The sequence below is a fragment of the Astatotilapia calliptera genome, chromosome 12 (genome assembly GCF_964374335.1).
Source record: "Astatotilapia calliptera chromosome 12, fAstCal68.1, whole genome shotgun sequence".
In the NCBI taxonomy this organism is placed as follows: Eukaryota; Metazoa; Chordata; class Actinopteri; order Cichliformes; family Cichlidae; genus Astatotilapia; species Astatotilapia calliptera.
Genome location: NC_137433.1, coordinates 18,440,867 through 18,457,881, shown reverse-complemented (window position 1 = coordinate 18,457,881; position 17,015 = coordinate 18,440,867). Strand labels below are relative to the sequence as shown.

General features: G+C 38.4%; 2 protein-coding genes across 5 annotated transcripts; one reads left to right on the top strand and one right to left on the bottom strand.

Annotated features, from left to right (window-relative positions):
* Positions 1-7,008: 7,008 nt before the first annotated feature.
* On the bottom strand, positions 7,009-13,491 carry wdr54 (WD repeat domain 54). 2 transcript variants are annotated; one of them, XM_026188607.2, is made up of 10 exons: positions 13,407-13,491; positions 12,809-13,092; positions 11,833-11,895; positions 10,964-11,030; positions 10,470-10,526; positions 10,250-10,377; positions 9,983-10,083; positions 9,027-9,189; positions 8,751-8,825; positions 7,009-8,576 (listed from the first exon to the last, which is right to left on the bottom strand). In XM_026188607.2, the coding sequence occupies exons 2-10, from the start codon at positions 13,031-13,033 to the stop codon at positions 8,445-8,447; spliced, it is 1,011 nt and encodes a 336-aa protein (XP_026044392.2). In that variant the 5' UTR covers positions 13,034-13,092; positions 13,407-13,491; the 3' UTR covers positions 7,009-8,444. The 2 variants fall into 2 exon arrangements, with proteins under 2 accessions (XP_026044392.2, XP_080165215.1); XM_080309089.1 differs by lacking the exon at positions 13,407-13,491 and having other exon boundaries at positions 12,809-13,176.
* c20h2orf81 (chromosome 20 C2orf81 homolog) lies at positions 13,346-16,460 on the top strand. Of its 3 annotated transcripts, none has more exons than XM_026188609.2 (4): positions 13,346-13,512; positions 14,535-14,787; positions 14,947-15,147; positions 16,334-16,460. In XM_026188609.2, exons 2-4 carry the CDS (start codon positions 14,548-14,550, stop codon positions 16,394-16,396), a joined length of 504 nt encoding a protein of 167 aa, XP_026044394.1. In that variant the 5' UTR covers positions 13,346-13,512; positions 14,535-14,547; the 3' UTR covers positions 16,397-16,460. The 3 variants fall into 3 exon arrangements, with proteins under 3 accessions (XP_026044394.1, XP_026044396.1, XP_026044395.1); XM_026188611.2 differs by having other exon boundaries at positions 13,400-13,512; positions 15,253-16,460; XM_026188610.2 differs by lacking the exon at positions 13,346-13,512 and adding an exon at positions 13,513-13,649.
* The last annotated feature ends 555 nt before the right edge of the window (positions 16,461-17,015 follow it).

Sequence of the window (17,015 nt, the reverse complement as noted above, 5' to 3'; positions counted from 1 at the left end):
TGCTGCAGGTAAAGCAGAGCACAAGAACTCAGCATTTCTCTCTAAACCAAAGATTCGTCTGTTTCTCAGACTCGCTCTCCCCCACATACTGTGAGCAGATTGATATATGATATTGTGGGACTTACTTAAGTGAGTAGTCTTTTACATTAGAGTCACAGAGGCTCAAGTTTCTAGTGAGTTAACCAAAAGCAAGGCTGATATTACGCTGACATAAAACCAGACAGTTAGAATTTAAATCAACCTGACACAAGCTGTTTAAGGTTTTGAAGATGTGGATATGCACTATATTGTATCTAGTAAGATTTTAATGTGTATGCAGCTGTTGCTCCGCAGCATTTATATTGACATACAGAACAGGAAGGGAATGTTTGATAAATATGGTCAGTACGTCATATAGCCAACACACCCAAGACAAAAAGAAAGAAAATGGTCTAGATAGTCCAACAGTATGCAACAGTAAAGATGACCCCAATGGCAGCAAATTGCTGGAAATTTTACTATAACCCTGATGTAGAAAGTAGCTTACCATGGGGAAGAAGCTAATACAGTGTCTAAAGAATTTTTTAAAGTTGCAATATTGGTTTCGCTAAATGTTCTCACCCTAGATAGACTGAGCTTTGTTTAACTTGTCAGGAAAGAACTGCCCAAATATATTTGACACTTGCATAGACAGAAAATTCACACAAGAGCGGAACAGAAGATCCTTGACCAGTTTGGGCTGTGAAACAGGAGAGCCTACGAGACTACACTATGCGAGGTAGCATTGGCACTACACAAGAGCAACATCTGAATTTTACTATTTAAATCTTTTTAGTTTACACATGAATTAATTACACATTATACATGGTTATAAAGTCTAACAACTGCTGAGAGGAAGGGCCTGCTATAATGCTCCTTTTTGAACCCTTTGGTGAACTGATTTGATTTAGTTTAACGTTAGGTTTTCAGTTAGCATACTACATAACCAATGGATGGTGCATTTTCACTTTTGGGCCTTAGTTTCCAAGTATGCACACACCACCCAACAGTTTCGTGTCAGTACCACTTCATGTTATATGAAGCGGTACTGACCTCATATTGACAGTTTAGTCCGTCACCATCCCTCTCCCACTAGGAGCTCAGTCTGAGTGGAGTTTTTTCTCTCCTCCTCTTACCTCATGTTATGTATTTTCGTTGTTTTTTTTTTTCCTATCAGCCTACCTTACTGACATGTCTCCCCAATGTGATGTTTGTGTAAAGTTGGTCAGAAGGTTCCTTTGTAAGTGCGCATGCGCCATTAGCGTGCTGCCTGCTGTAACCCTAATTTCCTTCGGGATTAATAAAGTATTCTGATTCTGATTTTCATTTCCTTATGTATATGTAACCCTTACTTCCTTCACCCTAAACCTAACCTAAACCCAACAACAAAAAAATGTGACTGTGTAACCAAATTTGTGTCCCTGCAACACGAGCAATGCAAATAAAATGTACACATGGCTATTATAGATCCAGAGAGATAATGAACAAACGTATGATGACAGCTGATGGAAATGTTGATGTGTTTTGAATTTAGTTTGTGCCCTGAAGATGTCCATTTATCTCTCTCATATTAACCCTATTAGCAGTCTCACTGACAGAGCACAACGATAAGGGTTGCCAGGATATCGCTGTTATTATTGCTGCGACTCTATTTTGAGACTCAATAACTCTCTCACCCACACGCTGGTAATGAGAGGAGGGTGAGAGGTGTTTAGGGATTACAAATGACCAAATTTTGATCTATTTCATAAAGCAAAGGTCTAAAACACACCAGCTTTGAAGGTGTGGCATATCGCAGTACCATCGTAGTTTAGTCTCACAGTCAAATGAGTTATCTTTATGATAAAATCTGTTTTGAACTGTTTGATTTAAAAGAGGTAAGAAAACGAAAAAAATATTCAGCTGTCACCAGCTGTCGCTATTCTTAGAACAAACTATTTGCCATAATGAAACCTTGTATTAAGCACATTTAAAGTATGCTCAAAGGTCACGTGCCGAATTTGAGACAAGACTGATTTTATTTGAAACACTGTTTGGAAAATAAAGTCATCATCATTTGAAAGGTGCCATCTGCACATATGGACACATACACATAAACACACGCGCACTCACACACCAGCGTCAGCACATCAGCGTCAGACAAGCCAAACAATGCCCACTGCTAGGCAACCATGCCATCCCAGTGCAGATGGCAGGGTCTGATCATGTTTATTTTACTTTAATCTAATGCTTTTAAGTCCCATTGCCTACCCATGCAATCAAACTGACGTTACTGGGGATATGCAAGTGGTGTGTTTGTGTGTGCGTGTTTGAAAGAGAAAGTGTCTGTGTGTTGAGGTCAGGACCGTCCTACTAATAGTGATTATATAATGGACTATACTTAAATGGTCAGCGTCTGCATGACTATGTGTTCAATTTCTATTTTTTCAATAAGCTAAATAGTGAAATGAGGGAAGATCATTCAGGCAAGTTTGCAAGTTGTGGAAAGGCAGGGCCAGTACCGAGTTGCATCATAGAAAAGAATTAAAAGTTTATTTTAGTGTTTAATGATTAACTAAACAGTTAGAATGCGACACAGTCACTTGTGGGTGGCAAAAGAGTAGTAATTATCTTTACCACATAACTGAAAGATGTATAAGAAGTTTCTTTAAAATGTTAAAATGTTCTATGACTCTTAATTTAAATTATGAAAGATAAGAACATAAGTAAATAATTTCACTTGGATTTTATCATATATGTGTTTAAGTTCAAAGAAACTGGATCAAAGAATATTATTAACATACCAAAACCTTTTGGAAGCCTACAATCAAAAATAATGACAAAAAAAATGACAAAGTTTAATGTACCCGTGTCTTTATTTTACGCATGAAACCTCAACTTCTCGTGATTTTTAGAGAACATTTGGGATATAGTGAGTCAGTTTTTACTGGATGTTTAGTCATTTTCCCCAAATTAGAGGCCCACACAGACAGGAAAGGTGGCTTGCCTTGGTTTGGACATGTGTGGGTGTAGCTTTCAGTCTCAGTCTTGTGATGCACGGAAGCTGTGGCTACAGAGGTGAATGGGTTATCCCGGCTTAACTATAATCTAGTTTGTTGCAATAGAACAGATCTATCCTACTGCAATTTATATCCACCCATTTGTGTCAGTGGTATATTTTTGTTTGAAGGCTGGATGGAGTCTCCAGTCCGTCTGCATTCCAATGATCATAATCATCTACTACAGTTTACACACCCTACTTTCTACTACCTTTCTACTACTCAGCCTGTTTCACCTGTTTTGAAGCACTTGAATTTTTTTCTGCAAACCAAACTGTTTAGGCAAATAATTTGAACACATCAAGCACGTAAAGTCCATTTGAAATAAATTACTTAATATATACAACTATAATTGCTCCAAATATGAAAAGATGACTGCAATAAAGCTTATTTCAGCAATTTACAGTTCAGAGTGTAAGTATTTTTTTTTATCACTTTGCAGTTCTGGAGTGGATTGACTGTTTTAGATGATGCTTAATACATTTATCAGTACATACACCTGCATGAATTATGTTTGTGAGTCTGAGTGTGGAGATGAATGGCTCATAGTCATAAAAGCTACAGAGTATTTACACCTGAATAGCATCTGCACTTTACGGCTCATTTTGACCAGAGTGGTGTGTTTAGTGACTGCACACAGTTTGTTTAAGCAAAAAGAAAAAACTGATGTAGCAGCTAGCAACGTCTTGTACTGTTGCCTTGCATGGAAAAAGAAAGACGGAAACAAGACTTTAAATTAATATTAATATTGTCCCATAACTGCTGGTAATAAGGAGCTGTTTGCTAACAGCTTTCCATATCAATTTGAAAGGTGATGATGTGTGCTCCCCCCAACTGTCTTCAATCCATTTTTGAATGTTTAAATGGAAAAATATCTCATACAGAATAAACAAGCATCATTTGGAATATTGCTATCGTTCAGTGTCTGCTTTTGGTGCTTTTTCGCAGAGAGTACTTTGACACCTAGCTATAAGTTGGGATATAAACTACATGATCAGTTTAACAATGGGTTGTTCTTATTAGAGCCATATAGGTCCACCATACCACAATCACTATCCCAAAACACCAGTTTGGATGAATTCTTTTGTGGATTTAGGCTTGTCTCAATGTCACTGGCTGAATGTTAAGATCAAGACTTTATAGGGGTCATCTGGTATGTGTCTCCTTGGTCTTCTTCTAGCTGAACATAGGTCTTTATAACTATGGCTTTGAAAACTGATTCAATTCCCTGGATAAGAACCTAACCATCCTGAAGACATCTATGGAGATACAACTTAAAAACTGTGCAAAAACTAGCATTTGTTAATCAGTTACATATATATTTTGAACTAGTTCTGCTGGTCTTTGCTTGTCTGCCTTAAGGCCACAATCTATCTGCACGTCCATCAGTCAGCAATGGCAGTTCTTTTCAGCTCCGTCAGTTTGTGGTGTGCCCCTCCTTCATATTTCAGTGTGTTTAAAATGGAAGATCTATTTATGCAGCCTGTCTTTAGGAGCTGGTTTTCTGATTGCTTCGTCAGAGAGCTGGTCTGTCTGTGGCAGCAAGCTGGAGGCGCTTTAGGCTCTTCATCCCCCCTGGTGAGCCTCTATCCCAGCAGGCTTAGGGACACAGTCCTAGGCAGCTGCCACAAGGTTGGATTGGTAAGGAATAAATAGCTTTTCTCCACAACAATAATGAAGAAGAAAAAGCAAACAGATTCAAAGATACTGATGTTGTTATACATGGTGTGGTATTTACCACACCTGCTAATTCATAATGCCTCAACCGGCCTTGATGGATGAACTTGTATTGCAGCATGGCTTTTATACCATCCGGGCTCGGTCGAAACCCATCAGCAGTTTGGGCAGAGCACCAAACGAACTTGTTTTGTTGGTTATTTGCTTTTTCAGTTGTAGAAATAGAAACTCAAACGTGCCTTAAATGCTGAGATAACTAGACAAAAGGCCGGTACTGTGATTGTTCCACGATTACTTTTCAGAGGGGAAAAGTCATACTCGTGTTGTCATCAGCGTTTCCTCTGTGACTTTATTGAAGTGACACATCAGGGCCTTTCATTGAGGGTCTGGTTAAATCTATTTTTGTCTTGTCACTCTCATTAATAAAAGATTTCAGACAGTCTACCAGGGAATATGAGGAGAACATTGCTTCAATAGTGTTATTACGTGGCACACATGCACTAACATACATCCACATTTATATCATAGAATAGTTCATGCTTAGGTCTTATCTCCCCGACATTGTGTGCTCAGCTGTGTGTTACACCTAAAAGCCAACTATTGACAAGTATTGTGGCAGTACACAGCATGAGTGGCCCTGCGGCTGTGTACAGGGCTGGAGAACCGAGCAGCACTATTGGCTCAGTTAACAAGGAATATATCACTGCAGCTGTTTGTCTTCACGTGTTTCACGTCTTATTCTCATTTTCTACCTACAGGCCTTCAGTTCTTTTTGTTTTCTGTTAATTCGTTGCTTCTTTCATGTGTCACTTTTGACCAACCTTGGCATCTCTCTGTGTGTACTGTTCCAGTTAGTTATGTAATCTCAGTATCTATGTCATTTGGGACCTCATATTGACAGTTTAGTCCGTCACCATCCCTCTCCTGCCAGTTTAGTTATCCACTTCACTCCAGGCAGCTGGGGAGCATGACACAATATTACACAGCCAAAGTTATTGATCCCATAAAGACTGCGTGTTTATGACACTGTCGCACACGTATATGATTCACATTTTGATGCAACCAGATCACTGACATGGCTGTAAGTTGGCACCAACCAAATTTAAGTTACATAAGTTGCCGTGTGTGAGTTCAAAACAGTCCTGTCAGCTGATGTTACGTGACCGGTGTTGACTGCAAACCAGAAAAGACTAGAACCCTGGGATTTAATACATGCTTAGCTCTAGCCTGACAAATAGCACACGATTCCTCGCTGACCTGATTCTTCTTATCTTGTCATGATAAGGTGGAATTATGATACCTGTTTGCCCGACATGAACTTAATAAAAAAAACAAAAAACAAAGAGGCTCATATGACCTGTCATAAAATGAGTAGTATAGGACAAGACAATGGCAAGTTTAGTTTTCAGTTAAGGTCATTTCAATAAAAAAGAAAATCCTAGAAAACGTTATCTCTGTTGTACTTTGTAATGATTCTCTTGCATTATTTGCAAAGCAAATCTACAGCATTGGGTAAAATAAAGAAGCAGATTGTATGTGTTTTCATTAAAGTTCGTGCAAACAGTAAACTACACTGAGACGTTCTTTTATCCAATATAAACGTGTGTTAACTCCTCTAACAAGGACAACTGGTTTTAACCAGGTAACTTGCAGCTTTCCAGGTTCCATGAACTTTGCCCTGGTGCTTTTTTCACAATATTGCCAACTGACAAACAAACAGCTAGACTGAAAACTACCACAGCTTCAGCTTCAGGTCCCGCACTGGTGGAGGAAAAATAATAATAATAATTAAAAAGGCAATAAATGCGTTGCATATGTCATCTAAACTGATAGCAAAATAGACTGTAAAAAAAACTTTGACCAACTAAAATTCTGAAATCTGACAGATGTTAGACTAGACATGAGAAATCTGACAGATGTTAGACTAGACATGAGAAATCTGACAGATGTTAGACTAGACATGGGATAGGAATGAACCCATCTCAGCAATTAGCCACTTTAATAAAAAGGTTGACCTCCATCTGTAATATGTGCGTGTATACTTAGCAATATAAAATGCCCGTGTCCAGCAGTCTGCACACAGTATCCAACCATAATTTGGCCTTTTTGGAAGAGTCTGACTGTCAATAACCCAGAAGAAACTAAGATAAAATAACCCAACTCCATACTGCTCTCTAGTTAACTACATGTCCTGCAGCCTCTTGCTAAAAATATTAGCCCACAACCCCATCTCCTGTTGCATTTTGGAATTACAAAATAAAAAGTCAAGCACGGCTTTCCTTATAAAGTGTTTACTGGTGTAGTTATTTTACACATTATGCCTGAAAAGAATAATGTTTTAAAGATACAGTCACATAAATTTCTTCTTCAAACACATTCACAATAGTTTCCTGTACAACTATTTTAAAACCATTGTACCAAACCTTTCTAAAAGTTCTAAAGATTTGTTAAATACTTAAAATATGAATTGTATTACTAATGATTTAAACAAAACACTGAATTGAAAAACAAAAACCCAAAGCTAATTATAAAACACTGGGAGAGGCGTTTACCACTGTTACGAATCCCTTTTTCTTTCCACAGTATTCAAGCAAATTATTTTCCTTCTCTTGCACAACAGGGGAACTCTTCAACAATTCAGCACTTACTTTACTGCATTGTATGTAATTAACTATTCATTATTTATTTATATTATGCTGAGAAAATAGGAAATAGGTTAAATGATGCACTGAAACATCTACAAATATAAGTACAAATACAGTATGTAAGACAAACACAAAGTCTGTACAGTTCTAAAGAGCTTGAAAGTCAATATTTGGACGCATGTCTTTGGATTGTGGAAGGAAGCCACAGCACCTGCAGAGAACCCAAACTGACACAGAGAGCAAACTCCATACAAAAAGGCCCGAGGCAGATGGCGGAATTCAACCTTGCTGTGAGGCAACAGTGCTAACCACCACTCCACCATGCTACAGGGCTAAAAATACTATTTAAAACAGCTTGTTTGCTAAGTTCTCTGTTGACACAACACCAGTTAAGGGCTTTTTCATGCTTGAATGATTTACAGGTCAGTGTTAAGCAGCTTAACAAAAAAAAACATTCCCCTGGAAATTGTCAGCAACAAGGATCGCACTGAAAATAAGTGAAAAAGTAGCCCAAAGAAAAAAATGTAAAGAGCAATGCTGTGTGCACTACAGCACTCTGACACTATTACAGATGCTGATTTTTGAACTCTGTGCTGATAACAGACAGGATGGTTCTTTTCCTCCTTAGCTGGGCAGATGCAGTGGTTTGACTCAAAATAAGCTTTACGTTTCACCTCAGTTAATCTTAAATTAGTTGAAACTCAGAGAAGGTCCCGGGTATGGAATTTATTTTAAATATGACTTTCGTCTTTACACAGCTTTTGCAATCGTTTATTTGCCCTGTTACAACATTTCTGAAATGTTCTGCTTACACCAGATTTAAAATCAGCATATATGCTTCTAAAAAATATATATAATTTCAACAGTTGACATTGTGTCTTTGTGCTATTTTTCAAATAACTACTACTTACTGAAATGATTTTAAAAAATACATTTTACACAGTTTACCAGCTTTTTGTGGAAACAGGCCTGCAGATGTACAAACAAATACCAAAATACCTCCAAAAAACTGTTCCATATACCAAACAAACCAATGAATACACTTAGCCATAATGACGTTAGAGTCCTATGACTGGATGTAGCGGATAATCTCACTCAGATCATAGCCTGTCACTGCAAAGGCATAGCCATCGCCATCACAGAACCTGGCGCCGCAGATTTGTGTATCTGTCACACACTCGTTATGCAAATGCACAACCTAAGAGGAAATGAGAAAAACACACAGTCAGGTTCTGTTTGAGAGTAAGACATAAGTCATCTTGTGTCAGTCATCCAGGTGTGTAGGATGACTGGGGGAGACTGCAATGAACTGTCCCTCTTTTTTAAATGTATTCAGGAAATATGCTTTGTAGTCTGTCTTGGGACCACTTACCTCCACACTGTTGGTCTCTGGGGTGATAGTCATGTGCCATACTCTGACAAGAGAGTCCTCAGCAGCAGATAAAAGCTAGCGTAGAGAAGGAGATGGTCATCTTTCAGGTGATTTGAGGTAAACTATTAATATTACTACTAAAAATATGTTTAAATGTAAATATACTTCAAATTTTCACTAATTATTGTCAAACTGACAAAGATGAATCTGTTACTTTCAGCTGTGAAAAAGCTAAATAAAAAAGGCATTATTATACATCTTTTTGATACAACTCACCAATCCAGAAAAAGGAGCAATGTCTACTGAGTATATCCAGCGAGCATGAGCGTTGATCTCAGCATGCAAAATTCCCGTAACTGCCTCGTAGAGTCGAATCTGGCCTGTGCCGTAACCTGCCACCGCTGTGCCCTTCCACAACTTGACAGATGAGCAGCTCATACTGAAAACATTGAGGACCAATGCCATCAGGGAACCAACAGAAACTATATTTTATATTAGATTAGAGAATGTCAGGAAATAAAACACATAAATAAGTCAGTGTAAAAAATACCTTCGGTCAGAACAGACAGCATTTTTCAAGTCCTGAATCAAGTCTTTGCTGGATTTCCCCCCCCCCCTATTTCTTAATGATATGACTTTAATATAGCATTAATCTGTTGTAAAATTGATTTTTGTGCCACTTCTTATTTTCTCTTCCACTTGTTCTGTATCCTCAAAGTTTTTAAGGATCCACTGCACACCATGCCAAGATATCCTAGGTTTTCTGGCAACAGCTCTTTGAGAAGCATCTTATTGAAAAATATTATTTTATTTCTGTCAAACTGTGCTATCTTAAGCATTTTTCATTAAATCAATTAAGAAATGAGAACACACTACATATTTTTTGCAACAGGCTCCTAGTAACAGAGGCTAAAGATACCATTTAAAAATGTCTTCTAAGCTCAGTTGTCTATTATTAAACACAACAATGGTTAGGTAGAATGTCATGCTTGAATAATTAATGGGTCAGTGTTCAGTGGCTTAGCAAACAAAAAACATCCTTCTGAAAATGGTCGGGTACAAGGACTGAACTGAAAATGACTGAAAAAGCAACTAGTGTCCAAACAAAAACTTTTTAAATAACTTCAGAAAACCCAGAGAACTACTGTTCAAGACCAATGGGTCCTTAAAAGCAATATGACGAAAGGTGTGGCTCAAGACAACACTGTAGAAAAAAGCTTCAGTGAACTTACTCAAAACCAGGGATTTTGTTGAGCAGCTGAAACTCCTCCCCAGACTTCCACACACATAGATTTCCCCCATCATCTGCAGTGACAAGATTAGCTATGCACTCCTAAAGGAACAGAGAAAAGGATATTGTAATTCATAGAACGATCATAGTTGTTATAATTATTACATAAGGTATTTATTCATTTAATCTATGACTCATGCAAGAGGCGTACACTGTCATGTACAAACAAAGACTGTGACAGATTGCAAAACACACATATGTGCCTTACCTGGCTGCCAGAGCACTCTGAGGCCATGTCAGTGATGGATTCTTTGTGCTCCTCCAGGACTTCAGACAAGGTAATATTACTTCCTTTACTGGGCACATCAAATACTAAAATTGCACCAGATGAAACTCCTATAGAATGAGAAAGAGACAAGTAGACTGTAGACCTGTGCTCTTTTGACTACACAAAAACTGAAAAGACAAAAATTCCACCCAGCACTTACCCACACATATATAATTCTCGTACACTGCTGCTATCCCTCGGGCAAACACTGCCTGTGCTGGGACAGAAATTAGGTCTGTGAATGCACCAAATCTAATAAAGAACTCAGGGTTAATAATTTTCTGTCTCACATGCAAATATGTAATGAGTATGAAATTTATGAAGCTGAATACATCAGTCACAGATAACAGTATTTATCAGCAAGCATAAGAAAATCTGAAAACGTCTTTATTGCCATAGTGATGTCATAATACTGGTGTAAATCTTTAAAAAAAAAAACACTAAATAATGAAGACATCCCACGGGTGTTGATGTTATGGGGATGGATCAATTGATCTAAATCCTCTTCAGGAACAATTAAGCGATTCACTGTAACTCATTATATCGCAACACACTGCACACTATGGTTTCACACTAATGAGTAAAAAAAGTTCTTCTATTAGTGAGTCCCTACATGTGTAGTAGGATAGTTACAACTAAATGTTGCATATTTACCTGTAGGTGTTTCTGGAGTATCCAGTGCATGCCAGTACACCATGATGGAGCCATCAGATTCATACATCTAAAGGAACACACTTATAAGTAAATAAGACTTATAAGATAAGTAAAAAGCTACAAAACAATATTTATTGCTTGCGGTACTCTATGACAGATTAAATTTAACTTAATGTAATACTACTGTTTCATAATGTGTGATTATAGCCACTATAAGTATAAAATTAAAAGACATAACACTGCCTCCTTTTCTGTTGGTGATCACCACAGCAGATCATCTGCCTCCATCTTACTTTCTCCCTACATGCAGAGGGTTATCAGTAGGGACATGCATGTCCTTCTTCACCGGCAGCTCCATGTTTAACATCCTTTGTCCCGTATATCCACTATACCTCTCTGCACATGCCCAAACCATATCAGCCTTGTCTCTCTAACTTCATCTCCGAACTGCTTGACCTGAGCTGTCCCTCTGATGTACTCATTTCTAATACTGTTCCGTCTGATCATGCCCAGCAAAAATGTAATCGTCTTCAATTATATAGCTGCCAGCTCTGCCTCCTGTCTTTTTGTCAGTGCCTCTGTCTTCAAATCATGCATCTTAGCAGGTCTCGGTACCATCTTGTAAAGTTTCCCTTTAACTCTTGCTATTCTGTTACAAATCACCTCTAACACACGTCTTCACCCACTCGTGCACCCTCATCTCCTCTGTCAACCTGTCCATCACCATTGCAAACAAGAAAGGGCTCTGTGACGATCCCACCCACACCTTGAACCCATCTGTCAGTCCTGCTGTACACCTCACCACTGTGTTACTATCCTCATACATGTCCTGCTATTGACATCAAAACTGAGAAAATAACAACATCTACCTGGATGCCCTTTTGAGACGTCACCACAAGGAGATCACGAGAGGGGAGTACACAAAACGCAGCCTGTTACAAAAAAAACATGTATTATTTTTAAGCTTAATTGTTTTTTGTGTTACTTTTATAGCTCTGCATTCTACATCACAGGACTATAAATGTACTGTATGAGTATGTGATTAATTGTAATATTTATATATGCATTACACATTGTAATGTATGTAATGTAATGTAACTGAAGAAAGTATTAAGCCATTTTCACACATTGAGGGAAAAAGTAGCTGTCTGAAAATTAGTTGTCTTAGGTATACAAGAGAATGCCTTTAATATGGTACGCAAACAAGCAAGACACAGGGGCGCACACACACGCACACACACACACACACACACACACACACACAACATATATATATATATATATATATATATATATATATATATATATATATATATACATATATATATATGTGTGTTTCTTTTCTAAGTGAAAAAATTAAGGAAGGAGAAAAACATGAGGATTAAAAAGCAAGACAGTGGTGAGTGGAGCAGATATCCACAATCTGGGGAAGTGATCTGAATAGTATAGTCAGGAATAGTCAAAGTCAGGAAACCATCAGTTGACAGTTAACAGTCTTAACACTTCATAACCAGCCAACTTGGTCTTGGGCATTGTTACCAAATTAAGGATGCTTACAACATTTCTAGAGTAATGCTTTAACATTCGTTTTGTAGGACTTTTAAGTTGGTTGTTTCAAATTATTTATAATATACTGGAAATAAATGAAATTTGTTGAAGGGGGATTGTTTTGCCTTGGACTCACCAACGTATACCAAGTGCATTCATTTCGTGTACATTTAGAAAGAATACGACTGAAAATACTGAAGTCAATACTGACGTTTTGCTGAAGTCAGTCTTTTAGCTGTTCTCAGTGAGTATGATAAGGTAAAATGGGGAGCAGAAGAAGTTGCACCGTGACCTAACCTGCATGATAAGCGAAGTGCTTGTAGCAACATTTGGCTCCTTGGACTGCAGCTGACGGTGGGTGTAGTTTAGGCCGTCCCAGGACGCGCTGACCATGTTGACCATGTTAGCATGGACCACGGTGAAGTGGGTGAGGCGCCTCGGTGCTATGCGCAGCACGCTGAGGTTGTTGTACAACGCTGATGCGCTGTTTTTTATCTGGATACTCTTTTCCTTGTGATACATTGGGTCTTCTTTGTAGGGCACAGTTGATCGAACAATGTGTAATCTAATCTGATGGCGGACTAAAAAAGAAAAGAAAGAAGACAGAAAATAAAGATACCATAATTAAATAGCAAGTAATCTCTTCAAAAACATGCCCTAACCACTAGGCTGTCGTTAATTCATAGCAAATTAAATGCTAACCACTTAACATTAGCAGCAAGCTAAGTATCTTAGCGAGATAATAAATACACCCGGACAGCCTTATATATTGGACATATGTAAAACAAAGTTTAAAAAAAAAACCCTCCCCCATAGCTGTTGCCTCAATCGATTATTCCAAATTAAGTTAATGTAAACGAAGGGCTTCTCTGGCTTTTGCTAGCAACAGGATTACCTATGCGTCCTCTGCAGCCATAGAGACGACGTAACTCTACGTACTACGTCAACTATGCGTGCTAGGTTGCTGGGCAACCGTGAATAGTACGAATCTGAGGATAAAGGTAAAATGTTCCAGTTTTGGCATGACAACACTGTTTATTAAAAAGAAACCTAACGCCGATTGTGTTGCGATATATAAATTTAGCGCTTTTAGTTGCAGTGTGGTTATCTACGTTAAAGTAAAGGTGTCGCTGACAAGGTGCCCATCTCCCCTGTTTGTGTGCTTCGTGTATGTCTGTAACGCGTATCCGGATAACGGAGCATTCGTTTTGATAACAGTGATTTTAGGGTTAATATTTGAAACTGTGAAGAGTGTTTTAAAACACCTACTCTATGTGCAAACTACTCATAATTATTACGATAATAACAGGAGTAAAAATAAAAAAGTTCTCTGCACCCCGAACGAGCAACAGTAGCCAGTTGGCTGCCTGTGTAGAAATGACATTTGCAGCGGGACAAAACCATATTAAAATGTTTTTGTTTTGTTTTCTTTAAATATACAGGTCATTGTTTGTATTCTTAACTCCAGTGTGGGGATCACGTAAAAATTGTGTCTGTTGACCTAGAATTGTGACTTTTGGGCCCGTCATTTTCATCATCTAACGGAATTAAAGCCACAAACTTCCTGATTGATGCACTAACTGAGCTTTTGAATGCCCTGTCTGCAACTGCCAGCATACTGACCTTTACACGACCATAACACAGATAAAAAATAAAATAAACCTTTTCATTGACCAAAGAAAATAAATAGCTTGAAAAATGATAGCTATCTGGCATGCTGTTATCTAACATGCTTTGTACTCTATGGATAAAAACACAAAATAATGCCCATGCATTTACTCTCCTCCTAATAAAACCCTAAAAGTGTGACTGTCCCTTATTGCAACCTTTAAATGTCTACAGTGTCACCAAATCACAAGGTCAAAAGGTCAATCAAAAGGTTTCAGGACTGTTTCTTGATTATTTTTTTAACCAAGTGAGCTCACCAAGATCTTCATCATTAAATAGAATTTAGGTTTGTGATAATGCCAGTTTTTTTTAGTTTTCCATGATCTGACTTTTTGCAATTTATATTTCACACCAGCCTCTGAGCAAAAATGCCACGCTCTGCAACCAAGGTTCAAACTGACAAGCACAGACGTAGGTCATCTGTACAGGTGATCTCACCTGCAGCACAAGAGCAGAAAGGGGAAGATATAATCCCAGGTCACTCGACCCGGACCCAGTGGACAAATATGTTGCTTCAGGAGGATGCAGATGAGGCAGTGGGGGAAATCTTAGATGAACTGCTGAGGAAGGTCATGAAAGGATGTCTTGATGTGTATACTGAGAGCCAGGTAAAACTGAGAAGCTTATCAGCTTTTTTTTTTTTTTTTTTTTTTTTTTACAATCAGTTCAACATTAATGTTATAAAGCAAATACTTTGTCTTGCTTTTATCCATAAATAATATATATTGCATTTCACATCTGTGATATTGTCTGTCTTTGGCAATAAGCTACCAACTTTCTCTGCATCTTGGGCCAAGAGGTACCTCACACAGATTGTAGAGCACCAAATCTTGTGCCTAGATGAGGGAGAAGGACCAGTCGAAAGATCAAAAACAGAAGATTCTGAGCCTGTGCCACCAACTTCCGATGCCTGGGCTCAAGGATGTGTGCCTGTTCTTATCCATCAACAACATCTTGCTGCACAGGAGGTACTCTTATAGTCTCTTCTATTTGTCTTCTATTCAAATGCCACCATTAAGTTATTTGTATTCACATCTACACTATATCTATATTGCTATATTCCTTTGTAACAGAAGGCTGACATTGACCAGGTTCCAGCACAGAGAGAGGCACGAGTCAGCCAGCAATGAATGTTGAGGTCCAAATAAAAAGCTCCTCAAAGCGAAGAAACAAGTCCAAATTAACCAGCCTTCCCAGTCTACCAGTTTAAAGCCGATAGAGAGTGATGCTATCATGTTCCTGGGTCGAAGACTCAGTGTTTTGATTTTTGTATTATAATTGTTGATCTTTGATTTCATCATGGTTTATGACAACCAGTGTTTTGGTTTAAGTTTTGTATTTCTTGCTCTCCAGTTGTTCTTGGTTTGTGATTTCGAGTTCTTAGGTTTTGGTTCCTGTCCCCCTCATGTTTAGTGTAGGTTTAGTTCTGTCCTTGTGTTTATTCTCTTGTTCCCTAGTCAGTCGTGTCTCATGTCACTCTTGTCCCTGTACTTCGTGTTCCCTCTGTTCAGTATCAGTCTATGTCTCTGTACCTGTCGTGTGCTTCCTGTTTTATTTTAACAGTCTCTGTTCTCTGTTCAGTCTCTGTCCCAATGTTTTCTCTGTGCTTGTCCTGGTCCCACATCTCATGTCTAGTCTCCCTGTCTCTATGTTCCCGCTGTAAGGTGTCAGTTATGTCGTAACATTAAGCTTGTGCCTCTGAGTGTGTGACTGTATGTACGTGCCATATTTCCTGTTTTACTCTGATAGTCTTGTGTGCTATGTCAGTGTGTCTAGTTTGGCTCCCCTTGCCTCGGCATGTTTAATTAGGTTCAGCTGTGTCTCCCCCCGTTTGTTTCCTCGTTCCCTGTGTGTTCTCCTTAGCTCTTTGTTGGATCGGCTGCGTTACTCCTGCGTTCTCTCCTGTGTGTCATTGCTTCCATCTCAGCTTTTCTAGTTATGTTTCAGGTTAGCTTTGCCAGTATAGGTTTTGTTTGTTCTTTTCTAGTTGTCCTTGCCATTTATTTTTAACATCTGTTCAGCCCTAAATATAGGCTCGTTTTCTGTTACCATCCACATTCATCTTCATTGTCTGCATTTGGGTCCACTCCTCTAACTTCATGTGGTTTGCCTCAAACCATGACAGATGTGCCTGTGCTGTTTTCTGTTGATCAGGTTGCAGGAGGCCCATCACCTCGGGTCACCCCACTGCTTCAGCCCAAGATCTGTGACAGCTGATTAGAAGACGTAGCAATGTCTATGGTTGAGCCACACATTAACACAATAAATTTGAAAAAACTACTATAATTGTACAAGTCTGCCTTTTTTTTAAACTCCAGTTTCCCACCATGTGATTTTAGCTACTCTGCATTTGAAATACAGAAATTAAATACAGTATTTCTAATCTAAAAAAATGTTGCTATATAAAATAACACATGATAAAGGTGAGTTGTCTCAGGAACGACATTGCACCTGAAAGTTTTATTCGTAATACATTATATGCATTGGAGTCTTTTTATACTGTGTGCAAAAATAAACACTGAGACCTTATTATTTACGTATCTCGTAAAATATACTTTACATATCACCTGATCTCTCTCAAATGTTAGACTCTTGTAATTTATTTAAGTAGTCTTTAATACTTCACCAGGCTTATTGCAAGGCACTCAGAGCTCTTCTTTGAATGTTGGCTGCCTTTTGTTCTTTCAAGATGATCCGACACATTCAATAATGTTAAGGTCTGGGCTCTGGGGAGGCAGAAGTATGCTTTTACTGCATTGGCAGTGTGTTTAGGATCATTGCCAAGCTGAAAAATGAAGCTGATGCCAACCACCCGCCTTCCAGATGGTACTGTATG

Coding starts and splice junctions, on each gene's coding strand:
- wdr54 (XM_026188607.2), bottom strand. CDS start 13,033: ATGTATCACAAGGAAAAGAGTATCCAGATAAAAAACAGCGCATCAGCG. Junction 10,527..10,963: donor TACTCCAGAAACACCTACAG/GTAAATATGCAA, acceptor TTTCTGTCCCAG/CACAGGCAGTGTTTGCCCGA. Junction 10,378..10,469: donor CGAGAATTATATATGTGTGG/GTAAGTGCTGGG, acceptor CTCATTCTATAG/GAGTTTCATCTGGTGCAATT.
- c20h2orf81 (XM_026188609.2), top strand. CDS start 14,548: ATGCCACGCTCTGCAACCAAGGTTCAAACTGACAAGCACAGACGTAGG. Junction 14,788..14,946: donor ATGTGTATACTGAGAGCCAG/GTAAAACTGAGA, acceptor TTTGGCAATAAG/CTACCAACTTTCTCTGCATC. Junction 15,148..16,333: donor AACATCTTGCTGCACAGGAG/GTACTCTTATAG, acceptor TCTGTTGATCAG/GTTGCAGGAGGCCCATCACC.